We start from the raw sequence: 23,565 nt of genomic DNA on the forward strand, positions 1-23,565 counted from the left end.
TGTGCAGTAATACTGGAGTGATATGATTGGTCAGCACAGCACACACTTAAGATGATCTTTGCGGAAGTTTTTCCCTGCGTTTTGTCTATCAGGTGAAGGGGTCCCCCTTTCATGTTATCAAATGAAAAAATCAAACACAATCAACTCAATCTTGAAGAAAGAGCTCAGTGGATACCAAAGTCCTTTTAACCACTGATTGATTCTGACCATGTCAGTAGTATACACACAGGACTTTGCTAATGTGGGGTTAACTATAAGTTCTTTTAAGACTAAATTACTGTCATTCAAACGACATCAAAGCAGAATATTTAGTTGATTATCATATTTTTTTTGAATAACATTATTTGTTTAGGGAGTTAAGTAAGTATAAAAAGGAGAGTTCCTGTTAAAACTACTCATAACTTTTCAACAGCAGAGAATTTCCATATTTTCTAAAACTGTCCCATCCCTGTTTGACATAAATATTTGTAATGGTGCGCATGTAAAGTAGTTTTAACATTAAGCAAGAGTCCTTCACAATATATCTAGGCAATATTCCACCCACTATTAATGCAATTGATGGATATATCATTGTTCCATAAAAAGAGTAAAATGAATCCTGTTTGGTTCCTCCCCTCTAGTTATGTATATGATAACAGTGTAAAATATTGACCCCGCTGTTATTGTTTGGACTTGTATTTTTTGTTTATCTGTGCTTTTTCTGTTCTCAAAAACTCGTAAATCTCAACAAACTTTAAGTTAAAAAAACTTTGCACTGCTGTCCTGGGCTAGTGTACAAATGAAACGTTTTTATTATTATTATTATTATTGTTATTATTATTATTATTATTATTATTATTATTATTATTATTATTATTATTATTTCTTCACAGCAACCCTAATAAATTAGAATAAGTGACACTTTTTTAACTTAACACAGTCGATAGGTATCGAGTGATTAGTTAACATAAAGAAGCATATCCGTGGTCTTTATTCAGTCAAGGACATTAAGAAGTCATCGTCCATTAACATTTCTAAGTTTATAGATCTGACGTAAAATAAAACAGAAATAAAGCACCACCAAATCACGTTCCCGTTACTTCCCTCGCGATATCCTAGCAGCTCTGGTACATCTACTCATCACATACTCCAGTCGCTAACTAAGCTACAGCTAGGCTAACTAGCTGCTATAAAGTGTAATGTAGACACTCACACTAAATGACAGAGCTTCCAGAGTGATTTGACAATGGAACTGAGAAATATCAAGGACCAGGTAAAGCACTACCACTTTATATTACAGAACTAACGGTACGTCCTACCAACAGCTGGCTAGTCCTGCAAGCAAAATGTCGTGCAAAGTTTGCTATGAGGCTAATTAATGTTATACATGCCCTGATTCGCAGGAATAGACTGGTTCATATTCGTGTTTAATGTTTCATTCGTGTAAAACATGTAGACTCACTATATCAGACACTATGCTGTCTTTAAGATGAAGTTTAAACTCTGACCTAAATACACTTAGGACATTTTTAAAACATGTTCACTGGCTAAATTTAGTGTTAATCCTGCGTAAAATAAAATTTTCCATTTCGCATTAGTTCATCAAATTGATTTCATCAACCACTTAATGCCTTGAGATGCATTTGGAGTCATTATGTATTTATGAGTATTGTTGCCCCCAAGTTTTCTGGGGAAAGCTATTTAGTTGATATACTATTTTGACTTTGTTCTCCCAAAAAACGTTTATCAGAATGGCATTAGAATCTGTATCAATTATATATGAATGATAAACTTGACTTTTCACAATGGTCCATACCTGCTTTCAAATCTATTTTCCAGTCTCCTTTGGTCCAGGCTATATTCAGCAGAAATGCAGAAGAAGTGACATTTTTGTTGAGCCATGAGGAAGATGTCAATTCACTGGTAATATCTCACTGGAACTCCTTAATTATGCCATACAATAGCAGTTACAATAAGAAGCTGTTGTGTTTTTTTTTGTTTTTTTTTGCGATGGGCTTAAAATTAAAACTTCTTATATTCTTGTACAAATAGTCAAGCATTTAGTTCCTATGCCAACATGTTATTTGTTTAAATAAACTGTTTTCTTTCTCCCATTATTCCAATTCTTTCTATTCAGGACCAAGAACAAAGCACACCACTTCATGTTGCTGCTTATTTGGGTGATGTCCATATTATGGACCTACTTATTTCTTCAGGTGGGAAAATTGTTGATATGACTTTATAACTGTCATGAGTTAGAATGAGGCCTATTAGTCAGGATTTGTCCACTGTAGAGGAACTAAGAATTGATGAAAAAAGTCAAAAAATAAAAGTCCAACTTTGCCTTCACTTTCCTCTACAGGTGCACATGTCAATGCCAAGGACCAGGGTTCACTGACACCTTTACATCGAGCTGCTGCCTCAAGAAATGAGGTATGATCCTATTTTTAAAACAGAGAAGGGACATTTTTCCTAGGCTTGGCTACTAGATTGTTTTTGTGAATTGTTTCATCTTTTTAAATCTTCTCTTTTTCCCCAGAGAGCAGTGGAGCTGCTGCTAAAGCATGGAGCAGAGATCAACACAAGAGACAAGTTTTGGCACTCACCCTTACACATGGCAGCAGCAAACTGGGCTACTGGCTGCGCTTCAGCTCTGATACCACATGTGCGTAGCCTTGATGTTGCTGACAGGTCAGGGAGAACACCACTGCAACATGCAGCTCACAGCGGCCATGGAGAGGTAAAAGTTTTACTCATTCCAACTAAATGTGCCACAATTACAATTATCATCTTCTGTGCTGAAGGTTTTGAAAATAGTTATTCATTCATTATTGCTATCCAATATTGTTTCTGCAGATGGTGAGCTTGCTCCTGAGTAAAGGTGCTGCTGTCAGTGCCAAAGATAAGAAGGAAAGGCAGGCTATCCACTGGGCTGCATACCTTGGTAAAGAGTGTTGTTTTTGGATAAATAGCTGCTTGGATAAAAGAGTAGATGTCTTAAGCAAAGAAAAAAAAACTTTCTAGAAATAACCTATAGAGAGGTGGCTGGCGACAGTAAAAGGGGCTTTTAAACCCAGAGGCAGTCAGCGTTCAAAAAATGCTAATCCCCCCAGGAATACTGCTCAGGGGACATCTGAACTGAAAAATACTTAAGAAAAAGAAAGAAAATCAAAGGTATGCATCAATGATTACGTGGAGGTTTTGTTATGCCCATAATTTTTCAATTGTCAGTGCAAAGAGTCAGTGAAAATATGAAGAAAAACAGGTCAATACTATATTATTAACTTGGCCTGTGCAACCATTGCGCTTCTTTTTGTTTACAACCCAAGGGTAGAAACTTATGCTGAGACATATGTTACAAAAAGAATGCTTGTGTTTTTCTTTCAGGACACGTTGAGGTTGTGAAATTACTGCTATCACATGGAGCTGATGTGATGTGCAAGGACAAACGCGGTTACACTCCACTTCATGCTGCAGCTGCAGGGGGACAGTTGGATGTTCTCAAATATTTGTTGAAACTGATGATGGAGGTAAAGTGGCTGTTCATGTCACTAACAGAACAACAGAATTCTAGGGGCCAGTATTTTTGAATGGTCCTCCTGTTTGTAACTGTTTTTGTAACCAGAAATTAGCATAATTTAACAAAAAGGTCTTCATGCTTTTACTTCGGGTGACTGTTTTTGAAATGGCAACTTGTTATTATGAGATACCCACATCTTTGCACAAATCTTGCCTTAAAAACAAGACAATTGGGTTCCACAAAGCCAATTCCATTTCTTATTCATAGGCTATAGTTAAAAACCTACAATATATCCTTCTTTTTCTTCTTGTTTGGCTGAATCTTCTAGGCTTTATATTCTTTTAAGATTCCTTCTGATGTCATTACTCAAGTCAGTTGTCTTTTGACATTTTTATCAGTATTTCTTAACTGCCAAGCAGGGCTCTTCTAATCACTGGGTATGTTTAGATTTTGCACTTATAAGTTTGTATTTCACATCCATCTCTTAGATTGATGAACCCAACATTTTTGGGAACACAGCACTCCACATGGCCTGTCACATGGGGCAGGATGCCGTGGCCACTGAGCTGGTAAACTGTGGCTCCAACATCAACCAGCCAAACCACTACGGCAGCACGCCACTGCATCTGGCTGCTGCCTCCGCTAGCGGGGTGCTATGTCTCGAGCTGCTTATCAACAATGGGGCTGATGTCAATGTGCAGGTGCAGAGCTAAGTGTTTTTTTAAAAAGCAACAAAAGGAGAGACAAAACAAATTTGCATTATTGTTTTATGTGTGTTCACTGGGCATAAGATTTGAGCTTAGTCTAAAAATGATTTATATCTTTCTTTTGACACAACATGTTTTTATTTCTCTGATTGCAGAATAAAGAAGGGAAGAGCCCCTTGCACATGGCTGCCATGTGTGGGCGCTTCACAGGCTCCCAGATTCTGATCCAAAATGGTACAATCAATTCAAAAACATCATCTCATTCATGATTCACAATTACTGCCCTTTGACTTTTAATGTCAGAACATTTTGACATCAAATTTTATTTCTCTCTTTTCCTGCACAGGTGGGGAGATAGATTCTGTTGACATGTATGGAAACACACCTCTTCATGTTGCTGCAAGATATGGGCAGGAGTTACTGATCAGCACTCTATTGACAAACGGTGCTGACAAAGCTAAGTATGTCCATCAAACCTGAGACTGCCATGTTGTCTTTCCGGTTCCAGCTTTTCAGTTTGATTCATCAGTGCAGTCCATGATATAAATCATCGTTCTCTTGATTTCTAAAGACAGGGGATTGATGGGATGCTTCCTCTACATTTGGCAGCACTCTATGGGTTTCCAGACTGTTGTCGAAAGTTACTGTCAAATGGTGAGAAACTGGGGCCACTGACCTCAATTTTTCCTCCGATTTTATGTAATGTGGTTAATGACACAACTTGAAACATTTCCACTTAAAAGAGGTTTTCTTGTGTTTTTCTTCAGGCCAGTTTTACATCATGCCTTCTCAGATGCCATCGATTGGGTTTGATATTAACATGTTGGATGACCACGGGAGGACCTGCCTGCATGCTGCTGCCTCTGGAGGGTGAGGTTATAAACAACACACCTATATATAGACGTGTTAATCTATCATTTCAAGTTTACAGCATATGAAGTTACAAACAGCATAATCTAAAAGTCACAACTAGTTCTTTGTTTCTCAATGTGTGATAGCTAATTTATTTTAATGTGTAGTGTTAATTTTTTCTTGGTGTTTTAGGTTGTATGTCTTATGTCTACTTAAGCTATGTATCTTTTTAATTACTGATACAGATAGTTGACTAATTTAGATGCCAGCAGTTGTTGATGTGCTTTAATTTTCTCCTCATTTCTAAATAGTAAAGGTTCTTTGAAATTGTTCAGCTGTTCTTTAATGACTAAAAGAGGAAGAATGTTTTTGATTAATCCCACTTTTTACTATTTGCCTGCCAAGAAGTATCAGAGTAAAAATGTCACAACATAAACAAATACAAAAGAGACATTCCAAGCATATGTATAAATAAAGGAATATTAGTATACTGTATGTGGGAATGCAAAAACTTAAAAATAAAAAAAATGGAAGAGGTTAAAAATATTGTTGAATGAATTATTTCAAAACCGATCAGTTTTTAGCAATATGTCCAGAACAACACTGTTACACTAAAAATGAATGCAAATTTCTAATTTTCATTCATTTTTATGGTCTATAAGTTGTTGACCATAATCAGCTGAAAAACAAATGTGTCGCAAAAAATTGGAAAGACATTCACAGACCCAGTGCCACCCATTGGTTAAACTAGATGTTGTTCCTCCCTCTGAAACAAATCAACATCCAGAAATTCAAACATTGTGCATTTGTAAAAAATTGGAAACCCTTAATTGATTTTGTTAAATACTAACCCAATTTGCAGTCATAAACACAACTGTTTTCATTTCATTTTAGTATGTCCCAACTCATTTTTTTTTTGTTTGCTGTGTTTTTCTTTTCAAATTTAACAGCCTTGTTTGATTTGATATTTCATGTTAAGTTGTTTTATTTATTTATTTTTTTTTTGTTATACCTTGAGAAAAAGCAATGTGGCCATGAATGTGAAATATGACTAATAATACAGCTGCATTTTTGTGCTCTGATAATGATAACATAGTACAAAAAAGTCACCACATTAATCTTAATCATGCATCTAGAGTCACATTAACTGTTCATTAACCAGATGAAACTGGTGAAGCTGATAATTTCAATTTAATTCAATTTAAAAAAACTGTAAAATTTTAATTTAAATCTAACATTACAACAGTTTATAAAATACATATTCAATTTTGACATTTCTGCAAAAAATTGACATTTCATTTTGGATTTGAAGAACCATTTATCAAAATGTTACACTTAGTAAAGACCGAGTGTTGACAATAGATAAAATATAACTTTTCTGTTTGTCCTTTGTGTGCCAGGAATGTTGAGTGTCTGAACCTGCTGTTGAGTAGTGCTGCGGAGCTAGATATAAAAGATAATTTGGGAAGGTAAGAGCTGTTAATTATCTTGAAACAACATTGTTTTCTCTGCTTTGCTGCTACCCGATAACACAGCTGTATGTCCTTTATTGCACTTTGTAGATCTCCTTTGCACTACGCTGCAGCGAACGCCAACAGCCAGTGCACAATCTCTCTGGTAAGAGCCGGTGCTGAGGTCAATGAGCTGGACCTGACAGGCTGCAGCCCTCTTCACTACGCTGCAGCTTCACACACCTTTTGTGGGTAAGGGAGTGTTTGTTTTTACGTAATTACCGTGAGTTATCTAAATCATTATGCTGATAGCTTTTCTTTTTTGTTTGTTTGTTTTTATCCACAGAGGGGAAACAAACTCAGATCCTGAGTTCAGTTTGGAAAGGGAACATGAAGCCTCACTGTACGTTACAAAAACCTTTCATATGTCTCTCTTTCTCTTTCTTGTTATCACTGGAAGAAGAATGAAAAGCAGCAGTATTTTTATGATCTACTCTGTGTGTTCAGGTGTCTAGATTATTTGCTTGACAATGGGGCGAACCCGACTCTGAAGAATAGTAAGGGTTACAGTGCCGTCCACTATGCAGCAGCTTATGGGAACAAACAGCACCTGGAACTGGTCAGATTTTATTATTTTCTATTTTGTAAAATCTGGATAGGCTTCTCAAGTAAGTATTCTTGTTTCTTGTTACTTTTGCAGCTCCTGGAGATTTCATTCAACTGTCTACAAGAGGTTGAAAGTAATATTCCTGTCAGTCCTTTGCACTTAGCGGTGAGTAGCATTTCACAAACACAACTGCATGGCTTTTCATCAAGATCACATGTTTCGCAGGCATTAGACTATCCTTTTGATATTTTTGCTGCTCTAGGCATATTATGGTCACTGTGAGGCTCTGCATCTGTTGTCTGAGACTTTGGTAAGTCTGGATGTGCGGGACATTGAGGGCAGAACTGCCCTCCATTTGGCTGCTCGGAGAGGTTTTGCCCCCTGTGTAGAGGTGCTGCTGGAGCATCAGGCCTCCTACACACTGAGAGAGCACAAGAACAAGTGGACTGCTCTACATGCTGCAGGTGTGTGTATGCGCGTTTTTTTGATAGCATAGCAAAAGGTGGTTATGGATCCTGCTTTAAATAAATGGTAAGCTAGGGTTCTAGTGTTAGTCTGATGCCTATGGAAGATGATTTGACAAGAAAAAGATGATCTTCACATTAATGCGTTTTAAACTCCAAATTTATCCAAGCAGTCTGTGTAAATTGATAATCTAATGTTCTTATTGTTTCTCTTTCCCATGTACAGCTGCTGGGGGCCAAATGGACTGTCTGCTTTTATTAGTCAACAGGCAACAAAGTGCTGACATCATCGACAGTCCAGATACACAGGGACAGTAAGTCACTAAAAGTTAACAATCAGTCATTTTTGTCATTATTGAATGTGATAAAAAACACATGTTGACAGCTTTATTTACAGTAATTTTAACCTAAAAAAATACAATGAATTAAATGAACACATGACTGTCTGGGGGAAAAAGGAAAGTCATCTGACTGCAATTTTGTAACCTCCCAAAGGACTGGGTCACGAAGGAAATATCAGTAGTATGTTTGTATTGATCCTGGCTTTCATAAGTGTTTTTAAACAGATACAGGTGTCAGAGACAGTGACTCAACTTGCTTATTGCATGCAGCAGAGGATTAAGCAGAAACCATAAAGCTTGTGTGTTCTTCTTATTTATAATGTAATCGCAAACTTCAGGAAGAAAAAAAGAGTAGTCTATATAACAAGCTCTCCAAAAGTCTTATCTGACCAGATAATCCTCCCTAACAGCATTCTTGTTTGTTTTTGTCTGGTGCAGAACGGCTCTCATGCTTGCAGCTCTGGGACGTCACACTGACTGTGTACACATCCTGCTGGAGAAAGGAGCAAAGGCAGACGCTGCTGATAAAAAGGGCTTTACAGCATTACACAGAGCTGTATGTGTATCTGCTACTCTTACATTCGAGCATGTCTTTTTTTATCCCTCTAACCCTGCTATATGTTGACCCCTGCAGGTCATGTTAGGCAGCGAGGACTGTGTGTCTGCCCTGCTGGAACATGGGGCCTCTACACTCTGTAGAGATTCTCAGGGAATGACGCCCTTGCACCTCGCAGCATCCCTTGGCCACACAGAGCTTCTCAAGAGTTTGCTTAAGGCTGCTGTGAAAGCTGACCCACTGGACTCCATATTGGACTACAGAGGCTACACACCCACACATTGGGCTGCGTACCATGGTGAGGGCACAATTGTATCATGTAGAATACGGTATTACCTCCAGCCTCCAAGCTTCTCATTATTTATAATTTGTCCATTTTATTCTGCAGGACATGAGGGCTGTTTACACATTTTACTTGAAAACAAACTTTATAGCTCCCAGGAAGGAAATCTCTTCACCCCATTGCACTGTGCTCTGTGAGTACCCTCAGTGCGTTCCTTTTTGAGACATCATACAGATAACTTCATCATGACTCTTTAAAATTTAATAACTCGGTTCATTGCCGACAGAGTTAATGGCCATGATGTTGCTGCTGGACTTCTGGTGAAGATGGTTGGCCCCCAAATTGTTCATGTTAGTGATGCCAAAAGGAGGTGGGTACTCTTCTGAGCTCACCCGTAGATTAAACGGCTTCATCTCAATGTGTTCATTCAGTAAAATCATCTGTCTGCCGTTTGAATGCAGGACCCCGCTGCATGCAGCAGCTTATTCAGGGAACGTTGCTGGGCTCCAGCTGGTCTTGGCCCAGACAGCAAATGTTAATGCTGTGGACAATTGTGGGTGCTCTGCTCTGATGGTTGCTGCTGACTGTGGTCAGACAAGAGCTGTTGGTATGTTGTATCACTGACTGTGCTATTAGTCTTTTAATGTGTCACATAAGCCTCAGCTCAACAGGAGAAAAGTTAAAACCTCCATAGTTGTTTGTCTTTGTTCCAGCTTTAAGCAGATGAATATTGATGTGTTTTTTGACCCTCACACTTCTCACTTATGTTTGCTCCAAATCACTGTATGAACCTGACCCCTGTTTCACAGATTTTTAGTCGCTCCACCTGAAGACATCAACTTATCGTCAAATGTTACAACCTGTGTTCATCTTAAAAGATGTTTTATTTTGTGCATTTCAGAGTTCTTGCTGCACAAGGCGAAGCCAGACCTGACGCTGGTGGATGTCAATAATAACACTGCCCTTCACTTAGCCTGCAGCAAGGTCACAAACACATACACATGCATGCTGTAGTATATGCAATGGCACAATAACTGTAGCATGTGTGTAGCAATATTGTGTTATAGAACTGCAACAACTGCCAAATGATGTGATAACCTGTCAAGATATGATTGTTTCTGGTTTCAACAGTGATCAAAAATATTTAACTAAGATTATGTTATCCAGCCTCTATTTTTAAGTTGCAGTAATTTTTAGTGAAAAATAAATGTGTGATGCTATAGGGCTACATGTGATCTCTTACAACTTTACGTTTGGCCATGCAGGGTCATGAGATGTGTGCCCTGTTGATCCTCGGAGAAATCAGCGACTCCTCTCTGATAAATGCAACAAACAGTGCCCTTCAAATGTGAGTTTTTCTGTTTATTTTTTGATTGATACGTTTTTTTGTGCAGAATAGTCAGAAGCCTATAAGTACAACTTAAAGCAACAGTAGACTATAACCTGAAAAAGGGATGTATGGAGGAGGGGGGTCATAAAATTAAAGATGCTTATTTCTAATTTAAACTTCAGTGTTGCTATTCTCCTTGAGCATCTTGTTACAGATCTGTCTGTCATTGTCATGCAGGCCCCTTCACATTGCAGCGAGAAAAGGCCTGGCGACAGTGGTGCAGGTGTTACTGAGCAGAGGAGCAGCAGTCATGGCTGTAGATGAAGAAGGTAATCCAGGATGATTACATCTCTTATGATAAAATACCAATGTTGTCACAGTTCTTGTTCAAAAACAGAAAATGAATGTCACCTTGTCATATTTATGTGCTTTCTAACCATCTGAAGGACACACACCAGCTCTGGCCTGTGCCCCAAACAAGAACGTAGCAGACTGTCTGGCCCTGATCCTCTCCACCATGAAACCTTTCCCTCCCAGAGAGGCCAGTGCTGCAGCAGCGTCCCACTACAACTCCATCCTAAACTGTGGCATTGCTTCCAGTTGTGGGTCCAATGGTAACCTGTGTCATGCCTGAAATGAGAGCCAGGCAGATACTTTGGGCCTGTGGGAGGGAAACTTAATCCTGGTGTAGTTTACCACAAACAGACACATGCCCATAGAAACGTGTGATCATGTGTTGCTCCGTGACATTTACATGTGTGCGTGTCTGCATGTACATGATGTACTCTTGCACCAGTAGCATTGAATGCTGCTTTGAAATCTAGTCTTACACATTACTAATATTAGCTTACCTCTCACATTTTCTTCAGTTAAGTTTAGCACATTTGTTATTTTAATGAAATATTAACTATGAGAAATGAATGGAAGTTTTAATATGAGCACACTTCCGAATGCTCGTATACACTTGAACCTGACAAGTGCACAGACACCCAGATGATTGTGTTTAATCTATCTATGTGTGTGTGTGTGTGTGTCTGCAGGTGTTACTTGGCATTTTAGACCTTGCTTCTTAATTCACTAAAAACTCTAAACAGGTGCTGATAACCTTTTATGCAATTAATGAAACTATTTTCTTATCTTGTTCAGAGTGTAGCAAGCACTATGCAGATTTAGATAACCTCATTATTCTAATCATGACTTACATTTCAGTTTAGTTAAAGATACAAGCATGTGTATAAATAGAGTTAACAGAGTCTAGTGTAAATATAGTTTTTTAAAAAGAATTTTATCTTTCACTTGTATAATCCAGAATCCCAAATTATTGTGAGTTTACCTAGGCTTGTATCAACTGTACTGTTAATGCAGTAAAAAGCACAGTTTGAGCTAAATATGTTGCGTTAGGTTTCATGTTTAAGTGAAAAAACAGGGAATTAAACAGATAAAGAATTAAAAAGAATAGTCAGTATTTGTAGGTAAGAGCGGTTAAAGCTCAAGGGGAAAAAATACTAGGTTCATGCAGTGTTGATATTCTGTACATTTGCAACTACAGATCTCTTCAACTTTTTATGAACTGCTTGATTCTTTTAAGTTTTAATGACCCAAAGTGATGTCTTAAAATTCTAGTTTATGTATGATTGACAGTTTAAAACCCAAAGATATCTGATAGATGACTAAGAACATTTAATATCTCAGTCTAAGAAGCTGTAACCAGAAGAAGTCTTGCACAATATTTTCTTAGTTTTCACGATGGTGAGCAAGTTGGTGTACAAAACTTAACTCTTTGAATAGTAACAACCTTTACTGGTACAAAGCGATCACTGCCTTTCTCCTTGTTCACAAGTGCGTGAAATACTTCATCTTTGGACATTTCAAGTGCTGTAAACACAGACATGCTTAGATCTGCTGTGTCATTTTGAAGCAGTCTGAAAGATCTGCACTCCGACCTGAAGGCTCACACTAAGTTATTTCTTTTTAGTTTATGCAAACAAATTATTAGAATCAAGGGTGGTTAACAAATGTAACTTTAAATTTCATTTAAAGCATTTCAGATATTTCTTTGAAACCCAGAGAGAAGAGGTTTGGCATTTCTTAAGTAGCAGTGACATTTTTAGCAGTATTTGTCTCAAGAAATTGCTTTGTCACAACTTTTCTTACAAGTAAGCTGTTTTTTTTTACTGATACTTCAGGGTGTTGCATATAACTTGAGTCATTTCTGGGAATTTAGTTTTAAAAGGAATTCATATGATGGAAAATAAATAAATAAATCAGCAATATCTGAACAGCCTTTGCAGCCTTTCTTTTTCATTCTTACAAACAAAAGTTAACAGCTGACTGTTAGACATGAAGTTATTGTTTCTTTATTTTATTGAGCTATTTGACATGCTTTCAACAGGGGTGGGTACAAGGTTTGGAAAGGAGAAGAATGAACAATATTGGTGTATACAGATGGGCTACTACTCCCCAGTTTTTGGACAAGCCGCACCTTCCTCCTCTTTCTCAGATCTCTGAGCCCTCTCCTCTTTCTTTTTTGCGACCCCTGCCAAAGCAGCCTTGTTTCTCTGGAGTTTCTTCTGCCTGTCTCTCTTCCTGGCCAGTGTGATCTAGACCTGCGGCAGCCTCCTCTACCTGCTGGCCCTTTTCTTCTTGGTTCTTTTTTTTCCAGAAGCACCATTTCTTCACCTTTTCTTTCTTCTTTTTCTCTTCTTTTTCCTCTTCCTCCTCATGTCCAACTTGGGCTGCGTTTGCTGCTGCCTCCTCTTCCTCCTTTTTATTTCTATTTTCTTGTCTCCTTTTAGCCCAGAAGCCTTGTTTCTTCTTCTCAAAGACAAGTTCCTGAAAAAAGAGGATACAATATTTTTTTCATCTTATTTTTGATTAATTATTGTAATATAAGTCCTGAGAATTTAGAGATTGTATTTTCATTCGAGCAGCAGTGTGCCTGACCTGAAGCTTGATATTTTGAATTATTACTTGCTGTAGTTCTTCCTCAGCTTTTCTCACACTCTCTTTCAGGGTGTCTTCTCTTTCCAGCCATAGTCTCTCCATCTCATTTTTTCTGATCTTCCAGCTCTCCTCCCTCTTAGCCAGCTCCTGTTTGAACTCCTGCTGCAGAGTGTTGCATTTTTTGATGCTCTGGTCCAGCTCAGCCTGTTTGAGGGTAAGCTTAGAGTAGACACGGAAAAGCTTCTTTGTTTTAGCCTTAGTTTCAACTGTGAGGTTGCTGATTATTTCGTTTTTCTCTTTAATCCTCTCCTGAAGCTGGTTTATTTTAGTAATCAAGTCATTTTGGAACTGTTGCAGGGCATCATAGGTCTGGGCGTTGCCATCTGATCTGACCCCTTCAGGTTGATCCTGAGAGGCAGCCTCCGTCTTTTTTAATTCTTCCATCTGAGAGTCTTGCATTTCTATGATCTCTGTTAATAATGCATCACACCTTTTTAGAAGCAAAAGGACTCCCTCTTCTTTGTCTTGAATTTCTTTCCTCTCATTCTTGTATGCCTTTAATTTTTTCTTCATATTTAAAATCTTCTTGTTTAACTCATCCTGCTTTTTGGCATGGGTTTTCAGCATTTCAATGGTCTGCTCCACCAGAAAGGCATTTTCCATGGATAGCTCCAGGTTGTCATTATCCAGAGCACCAAGAGCTTCTATGAGACACTGCCTGTCAGGGCTGCAGGGTGCTCTCAAACAAGTCTGTTAAAAGTAAAGAATATATCTCATTCAAAAATAAATGAACTATATTGTTGGCTATAAGAATGCACAGCCTATAACATAATTTTATGATGTTTATTTGTAAGGTAAAGCAATTTAATACGTTGAGTTTTTTAAAGGGCACTTGTAAGTTTTTTATAACTATGCTTAATAGAAGTTTTTTCAGTTACAGGTAAGGAAGAAGAACAGATAAAGAAATAAATGCTCAGTACGACAAAATCACTTGTTGTTATATTAATCATTTTGTACTCTGTTTTAAATTAAAGGTCCTAGTTACAATGTTTCTCATCGCACTGTACAACTTTTTTTTTTCCAAAAACAAGCTATCCCTGACAGAAAAATATAATCTGTTTGGACATGTGTGACCGTTGAATAAGTAAAACGGTAAAATGGCTTCAGCTTACTTTTAATGCTTAATAAATACTCCATTTCAGATTGACAGAGGAAATCTTACCCTGACTCTTGTATTACTTCTTTCCATGGCTGAACAGTGAAGAGAGATTGTAAAGCGCGGAGTGCTTTCGTCGGTTTTCACTATTGGTTTTAACTGATTTTTTAAACTACGTTGTAATTGGATACACTCGGCATTCTGATGCGAACTGTTTTTCTGCGCAGCTATGAACCGTTACCCGTTACTAGGGAATCAGCTGTGAGCAATATCTGACACCCACTATGTGAGCACATCAAACCGGAGGAGTCCTGTGCTATTTGTTGAAAGATATACATTAAATAAATTTAAAACTGGTTTATTTTGACTGACGATGAAATAAAGAATGTCCCGCCCCCCTAAGGTCACTCTCCGTGAAAAGTCATGTCTTACATTATATTTAAACGTGTGTTCACAGGTTTTTTTTTTTTTTCCAAATAAATAACTTAACTTAATGCTGCTTCTGGTTTATCTTGCATGTTTTGCCAACATCTGGCCAGGGACTACAAATGTATACTAGCCTTTTTGCTAATTCTGACATATTTACAGAAACGTTTATTATTGTTATAATAATAATAATAATAATAATAATAATAATAATAATAATAATAATAATAATAATAATAATAATTATTATTATTATTATTATTATTATTATTATTGTTGTTGTTATTATTATTATTTCTTTTTTTTTTTTGTTAATTTAAATAATTAACAGTTATAGAAAAATAATGAGCTCTCAGCTAATAAATACACTGAACAATTCCTACCATAGGCTCTGTAGCATCTACCTGTGGCCGGTAGGTGTTGCTAAAGACCTCATATTATAGTCATAGTGACGGAACTGGAAAAAAAAGGCCTTTTCGTCCCTTCCCGGCTGCCGTCGCTCTTTCACTTTAACACAATCGTTGTGCACAGTGTTCTGTCTCACAAGTGGAAAAATGGCGAACGTGGTGCTGGAGTTTAAGGCTTCTGCCGGTGACTCCGAGCCACAGACTCGCCCTATCCTGATTATCGGACAGCAGAGCAGCCTGCAGCAAGTCAACTGGAGCCAAATCAAAGGAAAACTGCAGCCCGTCGTGAGCAAAGAGGTAAAACTGGGAGTGAAAATGACAGCTGAATGACAGCGAGCTAAGTGTGCTAACTTAACAAGTAGAGCTAAGTTAATAACAGTAGAGGTAAGCTAGTTAACAGGAACACTGAGCCCGTGACACCATTGAAATGTATAATAAAGTACATTAACCAGGATTTAAAATAATCTTTAACACTGGGTACTTGGTGTACTTTATTAGTCAGTAAAATAGTGAAATATTTCATCAGTGTTTCTCGGCAAATTAACGTTGTCTATTGTTTTAAGTTACCAAATGGTAACTGGTTGTTGGTACATTTAAACACCTAACCAACTTGTAAATAAGTCTTCCAACGATCAATAAAAGATTTAACAGCTTGGGGTTTGATGTCGTGGATTTTCCACTCTCGTGATTTCAGAGTGGGTTAAGTTTAATATGTAAATGTGAAACCTTAAACATGTCTGGCTTCACTGAGTTCTTACAGGTTGTCAGAGGCAGAGATTGAGAAGTGGCCTGCTGCTCTGATTTATGTGCCGCGACGGTGCTGCAGGGGGGCAGACTACTGTTTGATCCCTGTCACTCCAGAAATACTCTGCTCTCTGTATCCATTGGGTTCATACGTAGAGTGCTGTGGACTGCCGTGCAAAGTCCCCGTGAATTGTTGTGCAATGATGTCAGCCTCCTATAAAGAAAATCTTGAAAGAATGTCTGTGGAGTCCAAGAGGGTTTTCAACCATTCAGAGGCTCTCAGTATCTTCTGTAACTATTAACCAATACTATATAACCAACCTGATTGCTTACTCCATTGCTTGACGTGTGCCTTGTTTCCTGCAAGCTGTTTATACCAAGTGTTCTTTATCTTTTTAAGATTATGGAAGTCTCTATATATTTTACACCCAGTAATGTTGATCATTTTACTGTTGTTTTGGAGAAACCGCAGTAGTTGTAAGTGAAACCCAACAACCTGAAGTACTTAAAAGCTCCTAAACTTCCCTGCAATTCTTATCTTGAGATTTGTTCGACTGCCAGTTATATTTATTAAAGCTCTAAAACCCACATGCTATGGTGACAGGGGACCTCGGATTTTGACCTAAAGCCAATCTTTACCCTTCATTTGACATATAATAAATGCTACCTTTGTTGGGCGTTTTTATGCTCTCTCAAGCAGTGTATGTACTAATTTAATCTTACGTCTGGAGATGGAATGATAATGCACCAGCTTTATGTGCAGCTGAGGAGCTGGAGCATGTCACATTAAGATATAGATGTGTAAACAGCCAGAATTTTAGGACAACCTGGCTTTGCTTGATAAATTCCGATCAACACAATAGTACCAGCTAAAGTTATTCATTTATTTATTTTGGGATCAATTAATCAGTCCACCCATGCTTGCTGCTTTACCTTCTCATTCTTCTTTTTTTTCTTAGATCTGGCAAGCAGCTCTCAGCGCTTTGAACCCCAACCCCACGGACAGCTGTCCTTTGTACCTCAACCATGCTGCTGTGGCTGCACTGCCCTCTCGTGTCAGCCGGCACAACAGCCCTTCTTCTGCCCACTTTGTATCCCGTCTGGTCCGCTCCTGCCTGCCAGGTGGAAACAACCGCTGCATCGTGGTCAGTATCTTCTTCAGAAATCAATCTTTTTTTCCACTTCCAGTGTTCAGGCAGTGATTAAGTTACAGAACAGATTCACTGGGTGTGTTCTAACTTGTTTATTAAATCCCCCATTGGAGAATTAGTTTTATGACAAAGTGGCTGTTGTGACTGTTTCCTCTGCAGATGGTTTGTGAACGTTCAGATGTGTTCGCATCGTCCTGTGCCATTGCAAGAGCCTTCCCGATCTTCTCTCGGCGCTCAACATCTTCCCGCAGGACTGAGAAGAAGCACGTCACTGTGGAGTTTCTGATCGTGGGACAAGAAAATAATGTTTTGGATGCCTCAGAACTTGAAGTACGTTTGGGTTTTTTCATTTATAGGTTTTCACTTATTTTCTCTTTTAAACTACAGAAGTGTTTTTCTCTCACTACTGCTGGTGTGTTTTAATAACTTTCCCTTTTTTTGTCAGTGCCTCTCCAATGCTGCTGATGGTGTGCGGTTGGCAGCTCGCATTGTGGACACGCCGTGCAATGAGATGAATACAGATCACTTCTTAGATGTAAGTGATACTTTCTCTCCTGTAACATTTGTTCACATACAACATGTATATTTGTGTTAATGCAATTTAGATTTAAAATCCTTTTCTGTTACAGGAAATCAAGACTGTGGGGACTGAACTTGGTATCACTCCTGTGATCATCCGTGGAGAAGAACTGAAACAGAAAGGATTTGGAGGTATGTGTGTATAAAATACGTTAGGATATCTTGAGTGTATATGTGCCTTTTTCTGGAACATATTATTCACTGAAAGGCCTGATGGTAATTTAGCTTGATATACTAAACTTGTACTTGCTAACCATGTGCATTTCATACACATACACAAATGTCTTTTATTTAGACAAAGACCATAAAACATCAATGATGTATGCTGTCAGTCACTCTGAACCTATAGTTCCCTGCTTTTCTGTTGCATTTACAGTTTTTTGTTAAAATCTGTTAAATATTAAACTCTTCTAAAAGAAAAATTTAATATAATTCTCAAATATTTATTTTAACTACTGGTCTTTGTTTTTTGATTGTTACACTCTATAACTTCTTCTCTTTCAGGTATTTATGGAGTTGGAAAAGCAGCAGAGCATGGACCTGCATTAGCAGTGTTGAGCCACACACCTGAAGGTGCAACCCAGACCATTGCATGGGTGGGCAAGGGCATTGTGTATGACACTGGAGGACTCAGCATCAAAGGAAAGGTACTCATATTTCACCTCCAAAGAAGTGATAGAAACTATTGTTTATGAAAATTCACCTCTTTCAGGGATATGGCTAATGTTGCAGTGGAGTAAATCACTAAACCTTATTGTACCAGCAGTGTTCAATCGCAGTCTGTTGCTGTCTATCTGATCCCTGACACCCCTGATCTGTTAAGCTTTAAGCCAAGTCTGTGTAATCCTTAACATGTTGTTGTAACATGGGCTGGTCAATACAGTGTTGCTTTGCTTAGACATACAGATTTGATGGTGAAGACATTTTAACACATTCAGGAATTTCTAGAAAATTTTGGGCCAGCATAGCCACCTACCTTATAATTTTCCCAAGTTGCTTTTTACACATATCTCTCACTACTTCTAATCAATGTTTATTTTAGAACAAGGAGAAAATAACACACTGCTGTGTTCCCACACATTTTGTGGGGATTTTTTGGGGAATTCTTTAGGATTGAGATGTGTTTCTGGATGAATACAGCATCAGTGCAGTTGTGTGGACTATTCAGACACTATCCCACTCCTTTCATATTTCAGATGCAGTATCAGAGCTGGATCAGAAAAAAACAATTCTATCACTTGTAAACATACTCTATTTTCATTTCTAGACCACAATGCCAGGCATGAAGAGAGACTGTGGAGGAGCTGCTGCCATTCTGGGAGCTTTCAAAGCTACTGTTAAACAGGTGAAGTCCCACAGCAGCTTTTAGATTTGCTCTCTTCGTTCCTGTCTTTAATCAGATCGTTTTCTGTTTGATCCAGGGCTTTAAAGATAACCTCCATGCAGTGTTTTGCCTCGCAGAGAATGCTGTTGGACCCATAGCCACACGGCCTGATGACATCCACACTCTCTACTCTGGAAAGTGAGACCAGTCATTTCTTTTTGACTTGTTGCAAAAAAGGTTCAACTGACCTTGTGTGAGTTTTCTGTGCACTTGCGCAAGAAATGAAATGAAATTTGTCTTCCATTGGTGTTTTTATTCTACAGAACAGTGGAGATCAATAACACGGATGCAGAGGGCAGGCTGGTGTTGGCGGATGGAGTGGTGTATGCCAGCAAAGACCTGTCAGCTGATATTATCCTGGACATGGCTACTCTGACAGGGGCACAGGTTTGTGACAGCCAGCCTCTATTGAACTGTTGCTAAACTTTTGCAGTTGTGAACAGGTTGATTTCCACCATCCATTGCAAGCCAGTTTAAGGATACTGTCCTTTAGTATCCTGTTTAACAAAGAGACCATAACCACTAATAAATTTGACCTCAACATGTACTTTGTTAAGCCCCTGTACATAATTTACTTTCTCTATTTTCAGGGAATCTCCACAGGAAAGTATCATGCAGCTGTGATGACTAACAGCGAGCAGTGGGAGGTTGCATGTGTGCGTGCTGGACGCAGCAGCGGAGATCTTGCTCACCCTCTGGTCTACTGCCCCGAGCTGCACTTCAGCGAATTCACCTCTGCCATGGCTGACATGAAGAACTCTGTGGCAGTAAGAGACAAACTAAACATTCTTCAAATTTAATGCCGTGACTTAAAGTTGTTAAGGAGATACTGACACATGAGCTACTACAGTATGTTAGGCTTCATTTTTCATGTATACGTGTAGAATAATACAAAATTAGTTTGAGTTAAGAAGTCCAATGCTTACAAATGTATAAAACATCTGCTGTGACCAATCTTTGACACACTGTCTTACACTTTGCTTTTCTTTAAAACGGCGTTGATGTGGTAGATGATAATCTGAGAATGATGTGATCTTGTTCAAAGATTAGATCTGACAAAGTGTCAACAGTAGCTGTACAGTAGCTGGTTGTTTAAGTGTTTTATTGGTATGCAGTTGTTGTTCTTTGACTATTTTTATAAAGGTAGGGCACTTGCTAAGGCTTTCCTCCCCTTCCTTTGTTCTAACAGGACAGGGAGAATGCTCAAAGCTCTTGTGCCGGCCTCTTCATTGGTTCTCACTTGGGCTTTGATTGGCCTGGTGTCTGGGTCCATGTGGACATCGCCTCACCTGTCCATGCTGTGAGTATCATCATGTCCAAAGAGATCCTCTGCAGTTCATTTTAAAGCACAAACTTAATAATAACTTTATGAAGCAAAAGGTTTATTTGGTGAATCATTTCAGTGTTGCCCCAAAACCTGTTTGACAAGAATTGGAGTGTGTCACAACAAATCCTATTTTGCAGCACATGTTGGCACCAAAAATATACTTGTTCAGACCAGATTTTACAACTTCTTGTTAAAGTATTGAAGTGCTCAATAAAGAAGTTCAACTGCTTATTTCAATATATGAGCATGTTCACATGTAACATCAGCTGAGGGAAACGTTTGTTAGAGAGACTAAAGACATTAAGGAAGATAAAAATCTGAAAGAAGACAGTCAGCATATTTTTAAGGAAGTTGCCAAAACTGGGCTGTAAATTCTTGATGTCTTTGTTGTTTGTGAAAAATATGTTCAATATTAAAAGCGGATAACACAACCAAAGTGCCTGACAAGTCATCAGGTGACCACAACAACATGTAGCCTGTTAGTGTTTTCCCTTCACTTGTACAACCAGACTATACTGAAAAACGAAATGTGAAGATTTCTTCGAAGTATGAAGAAAATAACAATTTAAAGCAAGCAAAGTCAGAAAGGACAAGATATACTTAACTTTTGTGAAACACATATTTGAAAAACAATGGGTATAGTGTATTTTACGCAACGGCAAGCATAAAGATGAGAGTGTGAGTTTGTGACATGGACACAGTCAGTGAAGATGATGTAACACAAAGTAGTGAGACCAGTAATCTCAGCTAATCAGATAAATGCTGATTATGTCTGTTTAGCAAGATGTCTTAAGCAACACTTGGAAAAAAATGATCTGGCTCTACTTACTTGTTGCACTTTTGAGAACTCCTACACTTATCTGGCTGTTCTGCATGCAGATATAAGGGATATTCTAAACTGTATCTTGAACAGACTTTTTTAAAAGTATAACATTGGGCTACCATTACAGTTTTGATGCTGGAATCTGACCCTTGTTTTATTCTGTCTCTGCAGGGAGAGCGTGCCACAGGATTTGGTGTTGCTCTGTTAATGGCCCTCTTCGGTCAGGCGTCAGATGACTCCATGCTGAACCAAGTATCTCCTCTGGGTGCATCCATCAACATGAGTGAAGACCAGATGGAGCGCGACTGCAAGAGACGGAGGCTGGTGTAGAATGGACACCATGCACGGTCCAACCCTGATTCCTTTGCTGCCACCACACACTCTCTCTGTCGATGCAAGAGTACCAAACATTTTAAAACTGTAATTCCAGTCTCTGTGAATTTGGTTTCACTTAATAAATACGGATAATCAACAGTAAATCAGGTGTGCTATACATGATTGTGATCAACACAGGCTTTCGATTTCCTATTATTCTCAGTTGCTCTTGATAAAAATGCAGTTGCATATCTTTAAAAAAAAGTGATGTATCTTCATGACAGAAAAAAAATAACAGCTGCCTACAAGCAGTGACTCTTTGTTAATATTTTACAGGTCTGTCTTAAATGTAACTCAAGGATTTTAACATTCATGTTGTCTTTCACATTGTAAAAAAACTACTGGGTCTGCAAGTTTGGGGATTTTGTTTTTGATAACTACTGCACTTTGTGTTCACCATGTGTATCTTTGGGTCATGTGACATTGGGATCAAATTGAGGAATCAGTGCTTATGGTGGTTTTCAGCAGTTTCACAGTGTTGACAGATAAATAATTGACAAGCAGTGCCACAGAGACTTGTCAGCACAAAACACAACAGCAGGTATTAGAAAGTGCAAGTCTGATGTTTTTTTTTTTCCAACCTTGTGACAATCATGTTGTCCTTCAATAAAGGCAGTGCCATCTAACCTTTGTGTTCATGTTGAGTAAAACACCCAGAAAACAAGTTTATCTCAACATAAGAGCTTTTTTTTTATTCAGACATAGTCTTAAAGCTTTTATTGGTCTGGGTTTAGCTGTTTATAACCTCAGGGAATGGAGATTGCTTATGGACAGCTAAGATGACATGTTGAGTCTCCATACTGTGGCTTTCTTCTGTTTTAAATGATACAGCATCTTAAGAGGGACTTCGCCTTGTGATGAAGGAGTTTAATGTTGATTTAAGATTTTAAAACCAGTGTTAATACAAGTTTATTTCATACAGGTTGCACTTTCTACTTGAGAAGATAACAGGGAAACTGCCTCAAAATGCTTTGCTACTAATACTGCTGATAAGCTCATAAGAGCATAATGTTGTTAGACCCTTTTTATGGCTGTTGAAGCACCCCCACGTCTCCTCCCAGCACCATAAAAAACCTATTATTTAGGCATGTCCCCAACCAGACTGATAAATGTCACAGGTATTTAGTCAACATGTTAATTTTATAAACTCGATATGTATTTAAAGTGGTTTAATTAAAAGATAAGACACAAAAGCCACATCCCTCCTTCTCTCTACAGTTGGTTTCATCCAAACAGAGACAGGGAGCAGTAGGATTCAGAAGCCTTCAGCAGGGCAGCAAGTCACTTAAATATAAAAATGTTTAAATATACCCCTGCAGCATCTGAAGTTATCAACCTTCTCTAATTGAGGTAGTTCAGTCCTTTGTCTCGCTAGTTAATGTTACCAGGAGGTGATAAGGTAGCATGCTCTTAAACAAGGTAAAGCTCAGACCTGTGTCGGCCTCCTGACCATAGGGTGTAAATAAAAATGTAAATGTAAACACTTGCTCATTTTTCTCAGCAGATGATTTATTTTAATTTTGTTTATTTAATTTACAGGGACAGCACTTATTAACATTTATGTAATATGCCAGAGTGCCTGGTCAGATGTTCAAATGGGCAACCTAGAAAGTGAATTTAGAAAAGGAATAAAATGACACCTTAAAGATAAACCTTAAAAATAAACATTAATACGATCTACAAAAAAAAAAAAAAAAAAGAATAGAAGTATAACCATAGACATGAAATGCACGCCAGACAAACAGAAGAGAGAAATCATTCAGCGAATGTTTCTAATAGGTACAGAAAAATCAACAATGAAGAGTTTGTGCCTACTTACAATTTCTGTATCACAGAAATCTGTATTACAATAACTGGTATGCAGTTTTTTAGACTTCGATCTTGAGTGGATTCACCTAAAACCCATTTAAATTTTATTTAAATAAACAATAATAATAATAATAATAATTTAAAAGTTCGTGTATGAATTTAATACTTGAGAACAGCTTATTCCATCTTCCACTTCCCTCAATATTGTGTTATAAAACATAAATTTAGTATCACTGCATAAAATAGAAATTTCATGTTTAGTTAAATGTATAAATACGTTACTGTACTGTGAATTAGAAACTTCGCTGTAGGTTCAAACACTTGTTAAAAAATGTAACTACATGTCACAAC

General features: G+C 38.0%; 2 protein-coding genes across 2 annotated transcripts; both read left to right on the forward strand.

Moving 5' to 3' along the window:
* Positions 1 to 1,099: 1,099 nt before the first annotated feature.
* ankrd52b (ankyrin repeat domain 52b) lies at positions 1,100 to 12,368 on the forward strand. The gene is made up of 28 exons (XM_074671694.1): positions 1,100 to 1,252; positions 1,819 to 1,902; positions 2,117 to 2,195; positions 2,342 to 2,412; positions 2,519 to 2,719; positions 2,836 to 2,923; positions 3,367 to 3,509; positions 3,988 to 4,200; positions 4,362 to 4,440; positions 4,553 to 4,667; positions 4,778 to 4,860; positions 4,974 to 5,076; positions 6,459 to 6,527; positions 6,621 to 6,761; positions 6,856 to 6,912; positions 7,017 to 7,128; positions 7,210 to 7,281; positions 7,379 to 7,580; positions 7,807 to 7,894; positions 8,360 to 8,477; positions 8,556 to 8,775; positions 8,866 to 8,953; positions 9,047 to 9,130; positions 9,222 to 9,367; positions 9,662 to 9,744; positions 10,026 to 10,108; positions 10,328 to 10,419; positions 10,537 to 12,368. The coding sequence occupies exons 1-28, from the start codon at positions 1,226 to 1,228 to the stop codon at positions 10,722 to 10,724; spliced, it is 3,129 nt and encodes a 1,042-aa protein (XP_074527795.1). The 5' UTR covers positions 1,100 to 1,225; the 3' UTR covers positions 10,725 to 12,368.
* A 2,738-nt stretch (positions 12,369 to 15,106) lies between these two features.
* On the forward strand, positions 15,107 to 22,045 carry npepl1 (aminopeptidase like 1). Its single transcript, XM_074680853.1, has 12 exons — positions 15,107 to 15,319; positions 16,726 to 16,911; positions 17,077 to 17,247; positions 17,363 to 17,452; positions 17,547 to 17,628; positions 18,001 to 18,143; positions 18,764 to 18,841; positions 18,918 to 19,018; positions 19,144 to 19,267; positions 19,471 to 19,647; positions 20,070 to 20,180; positions 21,202 to 22,045. Exons 1-12 carry the CDS (start codon positions 15,170 to 15,172, stop codon positions 21,358 to 21,360), a joined length of 1,572 nt encoding a protein of 523 aa, XP_074536954.1. The 5' UTR covers positions 15,107 to 15,169; the 3' UTR covers positions 21,361 to 22,045.
* The last annotated feature ends 1,520 nt before the right edge of the window (positions 22,046 to 23,565 follow it).

This window comes from Halichoeres trimaculatus, unplaced genomic scaffold (assembly GCF_033239565.1).
Source record: "Halichoeres trimaculatus isolate MK-OKI-2021-1 unplaced genomic scaffold, fHalTri1.1 fHalTri1_scaffold_1, whole genome shotgun sequence".
Classification (NCBI taxonomy): Eukaryota; Metazoa; Chordata; class Actinopteri; order Labriformes; family Labridae; genus Halichoeres; species Halichoeres trimaculatus.